The 12,741-nt window shown below is 36.5% G+C and overlaps 1 protein-coding gene across 1 annotated transcript; it reads right to left on the bottom strand.

Annotated features, from left to right (window-relative positions):
• Positions 1-3,494: 3,494 nt before the first annotated feature.
• On the bottom strand, positions 3,495-12,718 carry LOC137034500 (layilin-like). The gene is made up of 8 exons (XM_067407484.1): positions 12,515-12,718; positions 12,130-12,147; positions 9,332-9,629; positions 9,095-9,252; positions 8,437-8,481; positions 7,624-7,710; positions 3,926-4,028; positions 3,495-3,843 (listed from the first exon to the last, which is right to left on the bottom strand). The coding sequence occupies exons 1-8, from the start codon at positions 12,588-12,590 to the stop codon at positions 3,495-3,497; spliced, it is 1,134 nt and encodes a 377-aa protein (XP_067263585.1). The 5' UTR covers positions 12,591-12,718.
• Positions 12,719-12,741: the final 23 nt, after the last annotated feature.

A 12,741-nucleotide genomic window follows, 5' to 3' on the forward strand; every position in this document is an offset into this window, starting at 1 on the left:
AGTCACAGAGGGTCACTGCTGAAAGAGCTGGCTGTTCACAGGGTGCTTTGCCAAAGCAGGAAAGTTGACTGGAAGAAAAAAGTGTGATAGGAAAAGGTGTACAAGTGAAAGGAATGACCACAGGCTTGAGAAGATTGTCAGGAGAAGCCGATTTAAGAACTAAGGAGAGCTTCAAAAGGAGTGGACTGAAGCTGGAGTCAGTGCATCAAGAGCCACCACACACAGACGTCTTCCGACTGTCACATTCCACTTCTGAACCAAAGAAAACATCAGAAGCGTCTTACCTGGGCTAAGGAGAAAAAGAACTAGACTGTTGCTCAGTGGTCCAAAGTCCTCTTTTCATATGAAAGTAAAATTTGCATTTCATTTGGAAATCAGGGTCCCAGAGTCTGGAGGAAGAGTGGAGAGGCACAGAAACCATGTTGCTTGAAGTGTGAAGTTTCCACAGTCAGTGATGATTTGGGCTGCCATGTCATCTGCTGGTGTTGGTCCACTGTGTTTTCTGAAGTCCACAGTCAACGCAGCGATCTACCAGGAAATTTTAGAGCACTTCATGCTTCCTTCTGCTGACAAGCTTTATGGAGATGCTGATTTCATTTTCCAGCGGGATTTGGCACCTGCCCACACTGCCAAAGGTACCAAAAGCTGGTTCAATGACCGTGGTGTTACTGTGCTTGATTGACTGTGCTGACCTATGAAGAATCTATGGGGTATTGTCAAGAGGAAGATGAGAGACACCAGACCCAACAATGCAGATGACCTGAAGGCGGCTATCAAAGCAACCTGGGCTTCCATTACACCTGAGAAGTGCCACAGGCTGATCGCCTCCATGCCACACCGCATTGATGCAGTAATTCAGGCAAAAGGAGACCCAACCAAGTATTGAGTGCATAGAAATGAACATACTTTTCAGATGCCTGACATTTCTGTTTAAAGTATCCTTTTTTTAATTGATCTTATGAAGGATTCTAATTTTTTAAAAATAGTGAATTGGTGAGTTTTTGTTAAATGTGAGCCAAAATCATCACAATTAAAAGAACCAAAGACTTAAAGTACTTCAGTCTGTGTGCACTGAATTTATTTAATACACAAGTTCCACAATTTGAGTTGAATTACTGAAATAAATGAACTTTTCCACGACATTCTAATTTATTGAGATACACCTGTATGTTCTCTTATTACTACACATGTAACTATGACTGGTGATAAATTTGCCGAAATGTGAAAGTAAATATATTTAATTTCAATTTCATTCATTTGTTTTTGTTTATTAAGGCTTCATTAACATCACTGCATATACACATTCCAATATTTGCATATAAGAAACTTGAAGGCTGTTTGATCATTCATTATTTCACAGGAAAAGACAGTCTGCAAAAGATTGTCACAGTGTAATTAATTACTGAGCCCGATACAGCACATCCAGGAAAAGCAGCATAACATGGTCATGCGAATCAATCAGTGGGAGCAAACAAGCTATTGCATATCCAAGCCATCTCTGTCTGATTTGTTGAGCAGCTTGTTTGTACCACCTTAGTGTTCATCCGTCAGAGTTTGGCTTTAAAGATGCATTAAAAGTACACAAAAAGTGTTATTTTCGCATGTGTCATAGGAGCTTATGAAAACTAGAATAATATGAATAAACAAGAGAAAAAGGTAAACTACAGTACTGTGCAAAAGTCTTTAGGCACGTCAGTATTTTCACCCCCATAAAAGGTTTTAAGCCAGTTATTTATATCTTTTGCTGTAGTGTGTCAATAGAAAAATATCCGTTCACATTTCAACATTTCATTAATTGTAATAATCCAGTGAGGTTTCTTAAAATATCTTGGAGACATGGCCACAGTTCTTCTGGATTTGGTTTGTCTCAGTTTCATATGTTTCTTCATGTAATCACAGACGGATTTGATGATGGTGACCTCTGATCTCCATGTGGAGCACCAGCTGTTATCAGTCTTATTGTGTATTCAAAAATCTCACTGGATTATTACAATTAATGGCAAAATGAATGTTTGGAAATGTGAACAGATATTTCCCATTGACACGCTACAGCAAAAGTTATAAATAACTGGCTTAAAACCTTTTTTGGGGGGTGAAAATACTGACGTGCCTAAGACTTTTGCACAGTACTGTACGTCTGATAATCATGACCCGTAAACTTCAGATGTTCTTGCACTGAAACTTTTAGCCTAGCCTAAATCTGCAGATTTCTGTGAATTCGTTTATCTCATTCATTCAATACATTTTGGAAATTTAAAACATGATACTGACACAGTCCAGTGAGTCCACACATATCCAAGCTCCTTTTGAGCTCTAGCGCAAAACCTGATTTGATTACCTATCCATTTTTTTGCAACGTGGAAGTAGGATATTTTTTTAAATGTACGAGACTTCCGGTTAACTGGATAAATAACAAAGTGCAGTAAACGGTAAAACTGTTTGAGCTACAAACCATGTGTTTATGATTATATGATAACTATAAAACATTATCCGTATATCGTATTATTATCCTTATATTGTAATCATTACGAGCACAAGTTTTAGACTAACACATTTAACTGGATACATGATGTTAAAGGGTTAGTTCACCCAAAAATGAAAATAATGTCATTTATTACTCACCCTCATGTCGATCTCCACCCGTAAGACCTTCTTTCACCTTTGGAACACAAATTAAGATATTTTGATTAAATCCGATGGGTCAGTGAGGCCTCTATAGACAGCAATGCCATTGTAACTCGACGAGAATAACGTTACTGTGTGTGCCAAAAAAGCGAATCCCGTGATTCGATTCGTAAAGCTCCGAAGCAGTGTTTTGAAATCGGCCCATCACTATATTGTTGAAAAGTTTTTTTTGGCGCACGAAAAGTATTTTCTTCGCTTTATAATATTGAAGTAGAACCACTGAACTCAAATGAACTGTTTTAAATATGTTTTTAGTACCTTTATGGACCTTGAGATTTACAATGGCATTGTCTATAGAGTTCTCACTGAGCCATCGGATTTAATCAAAATATCTTAATTTGTGTTCCAAAGATGAACGAAGGTCTTACGGGTGTGGAACGACATGAGGGTGAGAAATTAATGACATTATTTTCATTTTTGGATGAACTAACCCTTTAACAAACCACATGTAGTCTATTTTATAGCTGTATATATTGCCATACTGATACACTCATCTCTGGCTGATAACAGAAAACTTTCTAAATAGCAACACTGAAACAAGCACTTTCTATAAAGCTGTTTTGAAAAAAAAAGTGTATTGTGAAAAGCAAACTTGAAGTTTTTGTAGAGGTGAAATTACTGGAAGCGAATGACACCGGAAGCCCTGCACATTCAAGTTACAAATGACCACACTCATTCTTACGTTAAAATACTTGAATGTCGATAATATTGGATATCTGGCACAAAGGAAATACTTGGGAAAGACATCAGCAGCTATTATCATTCTTAACAAGAGAATACAGTGTTAAATGCTAATGTCATCTTTTATATCAGTAGCCATATAACTCATCCATCCATCCTTGGTCTCTGTAGTATCTCCCACTTCCACGGCCTTGAAGCGTGTCATACATATCGTTGGTCACAAAGCCGCTCTCAGTGCTGGCCAGTGTCACAAAACCACTTTCAGTGTCCCTGCCTGCCAGGTTGTCATAATCTCCAGGTGGAGTGTCTGGAGAAGAACCCAGGAAGGAAGTGTTCTTGATGTCAGGCCGTGTGCCGGCCAGGTCTGATTCATGCTGCCTTCGGATGACGTTATAGACGTCAGGGCTCGGGCTGTTGCATCTTTCTCCAGCGGCCCAGTATCCTGGATCCTTTGGAGGGGTTTCAGTCTGTTCTTTTCTTCCTGCATGTATAGATTATGTTATTTGCTATCAAATTTAAAATGGCTTTCATCAGTGTAGTGAGTGGTGAAACAACGCACCTCTTTGTGAACAGCTTAAAGCAGAAAACTCCCGTTGTCACAATCAGCAGCAGTAGAAGTGGTATGGTTGGCAGCACAATGTAAGCGATATTGAGAGCATTGTCTGAAAGACATGCAACAACAGGATATTGGTTAATATGAAAAGTATACAGCCTATATACACTACTATTCAAGAGAGAAGTCTCCTCTTATGCTATCACTCAAAAAATCTGTAAAAATAAGGTACAATGTACTGTATTCATTTAACATAATTTTCAGTATTTATTTTTTATAGGTGTTTTACCTGTATTTAGAATTTTGCATTTCATTGCGCTGTGTTTTAGGGTTAAAGGAAATGATTTAGAAGTTACAGTGTGTGTGTGTGTGTGTGTATATATATACAAACCCAATTCCAAAAAAAGTTGGGACACGGTACAAATTGTGAATAAAAAAGGAATGCAATAATTTACAAATCTCATAAACTTATTTTATTCACAATAGAACATAGATAACATATCAAATGTTGAAAGTGAGACATTTTGAAATGTCATGCCAAATATTGGCTCATTTTGGATTTCATGAGAGCTACACATTCCAAAAAAGTTGGAACAGGTAGCAATAAGAGGACGGAAAAGTCAAATGTGCATATAAGGAACAGCTGGAGGACCAATTTGCAACTTATTAGGTCAACTGGCAACATGATTGGGTATAAAAAGAGCCTCTCAGAGTGGCAGTGTCTCTCAGAAGTCAAGATCACCAATTCCCCCAATGCTGCGCTGAAAAATAGTGGAGCAATATCAGAAAGGAGTTTCTCAAAGAAAAATTGCAAAGAGTTTGAAGTTATCATCATCTACAGTGCATAATATCATCCAAAGATTCAGAGAATCTGGAACAATCTCTGTGCGTAAGGGTCAAGGTCGGAAAACCATACTGGATGCCCATGATCTTCGGGCCCTTAGACGGCACTGCATGACATACAGGAATGTTACTGTAATGGAAATCACAACATGGGCTCAGGAATACATTGTTGGTGAACACAATCCAACGTGCCATTCGCAGTTGCCGGCTAAATCTCTATAGGTCAAAAAAGAAGCCATATCTAAACATGATCCAGAAACACAGGCATTTTCTTTGGGCCAAGGCTCATTTAAAATGGATTGGTGCAAATTGGAAAAACTGTTCTGTGGTCAGACGAATGAAAATGTGAAGTTCTTTTTAGAAAACTGGGACGCCATGTAATCCGGACTAAAGAGGACAAGGACAACCCAAGTTGTTATCAGCGCTCAGTTCAGAAGCCTGCATCTCTGATTGTATGGGGTTGCATGGGTGCGTGTGGCATGGGCAGCTTACACATCTGGAAAGGCATCGTCAATGCTGAAAGGTATATCCAAGTTCTAGAACAACATATGCTCCCATCCAGACGTCATCTCTTTCAGGGAAGATCTTGCATTTTCCAACATGACAATGTCAGACCACATACTGCATCAATTACAACATCATGGCTGCGTAGAAGAAGGATCCGGGTACTGAAGAGGCCAGCCTGCAGTCCAGATCTTTCACCCATAGAAAACATTTGGCGTATCATAAAGAGGAAGATGCGACAAAGAAGACCTAAGACAGTTGAGCAACTAGAAGCCTGTATTAGAAAAGAATGGGACAACATTCCTATTCCTAAACTTGAGCAACTTGTCTCCTCAGTCCCCAGACGTTTGCAGACTGTAATAAAAAGAAGAGGGGATGCCACACAGTGGTAAACATGGCCTTGTCCCAACTTTTTTGAGATGTGTTGATGCCATGAAATTTAAAAATTGACTTATTTTTCCCTTAAAATGATACATTTTCTCAGTTTAAACATTTGATATGTCATTTATGTTGTATTCTGAATAAAATATTGAAATTTGAAACTTCCACATCATTGCATTCTGTTTTTATTTAATTTGTACAGTGTTTTTTGGAATCGGGTTTGTGTATATATATATTTATACAACAGTTCTGTCTGGTTCTCGAATCTGATTGGCTGATAGCCGTGCGATATTTCAGTGATAACAGCACTCCTACTGCCTTTTCACCGTCCGTTTGTATCACTCCGCTTGAAATGACCATCATGGCGGCCGATTAAATCAACCGTAATTTTTACAAATACTACTTGTCGTACCACGAACTGTAGTTTTAATAGTTTTTTAGGTGAGAATGTAGTTGTTTAGACCTGAATTATGTGACTTATATTTAATAATAGAGCCTATTTTACAATTTGTTTTGACGGTTTCGGAGATGCGAGCTCCAGAGCGTCAGTGGCCGTTCAGTGCTTGTGCACGCGCCGAGAACAGCTTAATCTCGGCCAGTGCTTCAGGGACTTACCGCTGGCTCTTATAGTGGTTAAACACGAGACATAATTCAATTTGAGTACATAGAATGGGCAATCTTTGGTCTTATTAATCTATTATTTGTTCCAGAGCAAGTCAAATTGTGCTATGTTTAATTTGATAATAATTACCTTGTCATTTATATAGCATATAGCATATTGACTACAACTAGACGGGACATATCAGACGAAGACTCTTCACTTCCTCTTCTTGCTCCATTTAAATACATACCCTTTATAGACATAGTGTTGTTTTGAGTAAAGAAAACGCTTTACAATTTTTTTTCAAACATCAGATCTTTATTTACCTTTGCATTGCATCCTTTCCATTTGTTAAATATTTGTAAAAACCCACATACAAGCGTAAAGGGTGACCTATAGCCTATCATTGTTTTTTGTTTTTTTTAAATATTAAAACAAAAATTAGGAAATAGATAGGCTACAAGGTGTAGCATTTATTTATTTATTTATTTATTTTTTTGCCATTTTAGTAATTATCCACGGCACACTTGACAACCGTCACGGGCACAGTAGTGCTTTATGTTTGACTGAACAATTGTGTTTATTTGTTGTTCAATAAATATTATTTTATATAAATATGTCAATTAGTGCATGATATGGATTGAATGAAAGTTACATTAATACGCCATTACACGGCGGCAAAACTTTACAGGTGAATGAGTCAGTGAGGCACAAGAGACTTTTAAATTGAAAGGAACTTTTGCAAAGCAAGTTGTTTTAGCGCTGTGGTCAAATGGACAAATGACAAATACAAGATCGCTTTCCTCAGGACATTCGGATTTTTATAATGGATATAATAGTATGGACGTCGACTTGAAGAATGAATGTTATGCAATATATCAGACAGGTAATAGCCTACTCTTAGGCGATCTCTCTCTCTCTCTCTCTCTCTAATACTGTACAAAATGCAATGAGTTTCAATGAAGCAACTCAACGTTCCTTCGTTACTAGTTCTAAAGTGACGTTTTAGAATTAGTAACGGAGGCTTGGTCCAACTGTCAACTTGAGATTTGAATCCGTGGCAAGGAAGTAGTGCTGCACAAAAGAAGGTTTTAAAGACACTCCGTTGTTCTTCTTATTTATTTACACACTGCGTGCCGTCGAACTGTTGTATAAGCGCAATATCACACTCATAAACACGGAGTCTTGATGAGCAAAAACAAACCAAAGTTCTTGTGCCTCATGCAAGTATATCTGAACTTTCATTGACCATATTTGACTTTCGAAACCATACAACTATGTTTATACCATGTTTAACTGAAAAAATCCCAGTCTTTTGGACCCACTGTATTTAGGTATCTACATCTTCAACCATGTCTGTGAGAAAAAGATTCACCTGGAGGTTGAGATACGACCACCCTCATGCCATCATCCTTCTCTGTGACAGAAGGGTCTCTGGGTATTCTGGGTGTCGGAAGAGCATCTGTAATTTACGATAATTAGGTTTTTGTTTATTATCTGGTGTTAGACACATTAAGCAGAAAAAAAGTTAAAAACAAAGAACAAACATACAAATAAACCAATAATTGCAGACTTTCTCATATTTCACAAATGGTGTATTAAAATCAATCCATCCAACATTTAGGCCAGTGGTTCTTAAACTTTTTGACTCCAAGGTCCCTCTTTGTATTGACAACATAATTCCTATCTAAGCTGATATGTATTTTTTTCCCCATACTATGCAAGTCAATGGTGCCCCACAACTGTTTGGTTACAAACATTTTTCAAAATATATTCCTTTGTGTTCAGCAGAACAAAGAAATGTATAAAGGTTTGGAACAACTTGAGGGTGAATAATTGATGGCAGAATTTTCATTTTTGGGTGAACTATTCCTTTAACTGCATACCGAATGTAATGTAAATCTACAATTAGTTTTGTTTTAAAATATACTCTTAAAATTTGAAGTACACAACAAGTGATATTTGATACAATTAAGAGGAGTTCTTTTTCACAAGGGTATGTTAACATAACTAAATTTAAATAATGTTAAGACTTATTGAGGCCCCCTACTGGTTGATAACCACTACATCAGCCATCTTTATTTTAGAAAAATAAATAAATAAATAAATAAATAAATTGTACTAATTATGCAGAAGCTCTATATTAATATACAAATTAATACATTTTTAATAAATATCTCAAGCTTACCTTTAAATGTTTCATTTTCTGCAGGGACTGGTGCTGGAGGTTTATCTGAAACATCACATGATGACCATGTTATCACATACTGAACAGGGGTAAGTTTCCCAAAGCAACTATTGTCACAAGTTCTGTTGCTACCAACAGAGTTTAACGAAACTTGCGACCATAGTTGGCTAATGATGCTTTTGGGAAACGCACAGTTCTTCTTGTTCTAGCTCTAATCAAAAATTGCTACTAGATCTGAAAATAATGCTACGAATATTAACTTTAAAATACATTTCTACATTTTCTGAAGAATGGTAAATAGGACAAAGGACATCTAGGATATTCTGTTCTCCAGATATGTGGACTCCTCTTCAGTGTAAGCGAATGGGATTTTTACGTTTTCTTATTGTTCACCAGATGGAAATCATAAGCCTGTTTGTTTTGGACAATAGCATGTCTCTCTTTACAAAGCTGCACTGTATTCAGTGTGTCATTCATGTCTGTAGCATAAACAGTTCTGGATGAGTTACGTGCAAGTTTAATGCTTAGTGTTAGGTGTCTGTTCAAATCACCAAACCGAAGTACTCTATGAGCAATATCATTAGTAAAATTAATTGACTGAGAAATCAATTGAATAAAATACGCCCAATTGAAAAAATTGAATAAAATACTCCCCAACCTTTGGTGTACTTGCAGATAAAGTTGTTTTTGGTTTCGCAATTGTCGTCATTCCACTGAAACATGTAAGGACCACCCTGACCCGGAGGAGCAGAGGGCTGATGATACATCACTACACACACCTCAAACCCACAAGAAGGCTCATCCCAGTGCCAATTCCTGTCACACACAAAACAATGAGCAAAAAGGACCTATAGGGAACGTGTAAGAAAACCATCAAATGCAGCTCTCGTCACACCTGAAGGTTGCTTGGCTTCCATCCAGCCAGTAGTATTGAGATGGGCAGTCTCCATTTAACTCCTCATATTCTTGATCCCTACGAAGCCCGATCCAAAAGTCTCCATCCGATGCTTTCAGTTCATCAATGAAATTTTCAATCAGTTTTTGCTCAGTCTTTGACTCAATGCTGAGAAGGTCTCCACCATCACTCCTGCAGGCTCGACTCGCATCTTCAAAGTTGAGTTTACGTCGGCTGTCCTGAAAGTAGGCGATTTTATAGCAAGGCTTCTCAGTGCCACGCTTGCATATCTGTTGGCCTTGAGAGACACATTATAGATTTTAGAAAAGGAATGTAAATATATTTAAATATATTGATTCATCCTGTGTACTTTTATTTAGAACACTTAAAGGGATAGTTGACCCAAAAATGCTAATTCTATCATCATTTACTCACCCTCAAGTTGTTCCTGCATGAATTTCTTTCTTCTGCTGAACACAACAGAAGATATTTTGAAGAATGTTAATAACCAAACAGTTGATGGGCCCCATTGACTTCCATTGTATGAAAAAACAAACAAACAAACAAACAAAAAAACCTATGGAAATCATTGGGGTCCATCAACTGTTATGTAACATTCTTCAAAATATCTTCTGTTGTGTTTAGCAGAAGAAAGAAATCCATACAGGTTGAGGGTGAGTAAATTATGACAATTTTCATTATTGGGTGAACCATCCCTTTAAGATAAACAATTTTTTATTTAGAAAATTAAACAAAAACAGTCAGCTCCCTAGTTCAGTAGTCAAGGCCCTGATCAGGGAGTTGGCCATTTTGAAGGCTGTCTCATTTGCAAAATCCAACCAGTGCACTCAAACGTTTGCTCCCTAAAAAGTCCCACAATTCACTGTGAAAACCAGGGAGCATTGATGCTCTTATAGTTCTTAAAGTGCAAAACAAATCACGTGAGACAACTTACCACACTGTAAAACTCAATAAGTTCAGAATACTCAAAACATTTGAGGAAACTTATTACCTCAAAACATTTAAGTTAACTAACTTATTTTTTTTAAGTTAGTTGAACTTAATTTTTTTGTGACAAGTGGGGCGGGGCCGAGAGCCATGGAAGTGGAGCAATGCTAATGTGGTGCACAGGTGTCTCTCATTAACAATCACATCACTGGCATTCTTTCACTCCCACAGTTCTCAGCCTCGCCCTACTCAAGTACATATAGTTAATTTACATAAACATCACATTCAATTCTTGGTTAAATGTTAGTTAGCAAAAAACACATGCTATTATAATTATCAAAGAGACTATCAATATATACTTGCATGTATATAATCAAACAACATACAGTATATGTGGTCTTAAAAGTTTTGCAGCTCATCCTCAACCTAACCACACGGTCTACTCTTCACTAGAATGGTAACCCTACAAAACTAACATAACAGAACCCCCTGTCAATCCCAACATAACACAACATTAAACACTAACTTATGTCTCCCTATGTTAATCTTATGCAAAAACACACAAAATAACACTTTATTTCAACATTTAGACAGTCTGATGCAAAGCATGCTGGGAATTAGAAATCTGCTGCAACTAAAACAATTTAGTTTACTTGAAATATGTCAGTGCTGTGAACTCAAAAGTAAAAGAAAGTTTTAAATACTCATAACTGTTAATTTAACTGAACTAATTTGTTTAATTTAAGTTTGTCCTACTGAAACGAATTAAGTATTTTGAGCATTAGGGTTTACAGTGCACACATAATGTCTGTGATAGATGTTTTTTAAAATACAAACCTTTATTTAATTATATTTCAGCACAAACATACATTGCTAAGCAGTAATTAAACATAACATTTATAATTTATTTATGGCTGAAATGTTGCATGTATATGTAACAAGCAAAGTATCATAATGTACTTTAAATAGCATTAAAAAATAATGTCGGAAAGATATCAGTGCCTGAATTCATGTACACCATATATGATTCACAACCTAGGAAGTTTAGGGAGCTGATTGAGATGCACACCATATCTCAGAAAGTACATGCAATACTTTTATGTTAATCTAAACCTTAAGAGATGTACATTACTGTACTCATGTAAAGATTTAGGCTACTGTACATGAAGCCACAGGGGCAAACCCATGGTGTAATGCTTTTTTTTAAAGTTACAACAGCAAAACCTTCGGCTAGGTGTAAATCATTTTTTAAAAAGAATAGAATTATGATATTTTGATTAATATCTTTACATGTTACATTGGCTTCCTGTTTTATTTACATAATTATAGAAAAGTAGGCTATATAAAAACTGTTTGTGTCACTTGATTTAATTTATAATAACAATAAAGAAAAACAAGCCACATTTTGAAGCACTGAAAAGTGAGACTGTACTCCGAGTGCACTGTCTGTACAAAATGTCAGGCAGATGTCAAAATGGCTTTTTTTTCACCAGAACACACATTTTCAGTTAGGCTACGTGTTTGGTTATTTTTCTAAAAGCATTTTCATTAGTTTCATTAGATTCCCAATGTAAAAAAGGAAAAGAAAGAATAAAAATAAATAAATCCCTTTCATTAAAACCTTAACATCCTGTAGCAGATCGAATTGCTCGATTGAAACTAAGATTTTTTTTTTTTCCAGATAAAGTACAAGTACCTTTTCCATGGCTAAAAATAAAAATGAAATATAATTATGTTTCTGTTATGATTACATCTCGCTCTATGGATGGCATATAAATATACAGAAATGAGCTGAGATGGAGCTATCATTTAATTTAGAGAAAGCCATTAGTGTCTGCGGCAGAACATACCTCTGGGCTCGTAAATGTCTGCGCCGCAGGGAGAATGGACAACACATCGGGTTTACAAGTGGTGAACAGAGAAAACAGCCACTGTTAAAGCATCATCTAAAGAAGTCACTCACTCCCTATATTCAAGCATCTAATTAAAATGAATTAAACAGGAAACGAACGAGTCTGATAGTTAAGTGAGCGAAAACAACAAAAACAAAGTTCATGACAAGCCTTTTAAAATATAAAACAGTTTCTATTTTTCTAAAGGTTGTAAAATGGCACATACTAAGTAATATCTCAAATTGTTACTTATTCAATTTATCAAGCGTTTCCTCCAAATATTACATATTGACTTTAATATTTAAAAATAGGCAACATTTTCGTTCTTTAATGTGTAACTCACCGCCCAAAAGCTTTGACGCGCACGCGGAGACGCTGAATAAAAGCAACACGCAGCCACATTTTCTCATCAGATCCATTTTATCACCTTTGATCGAACTTCCATGGGTATTAAAAGTAATTTCACAAAAGCGATGGAATTCCAATAAAATAAAAAATAAGCATCCAACACGGCTTCATACAGTAGAAAACTAATCACCTGTTCCGTTATCCGCTGAAATCTTTGTGAAC

This window comes from Chanodichthys erythropterus, chromosome 13, assembly GCF_024489055.1.
Source record: "Chanodichthys erythropterus isolate Z2021 chromosome 13, ASM2448905v1, whole genome shotgun sequence".
In the NCBI taxonomy this organism is placed as follows: Eukaryota; Metazoa; Chordata; class Actinopteri; order Cypriniformes; family Xenocyprididae; genus Chanodichthys; species Chanodichthys erythropterus.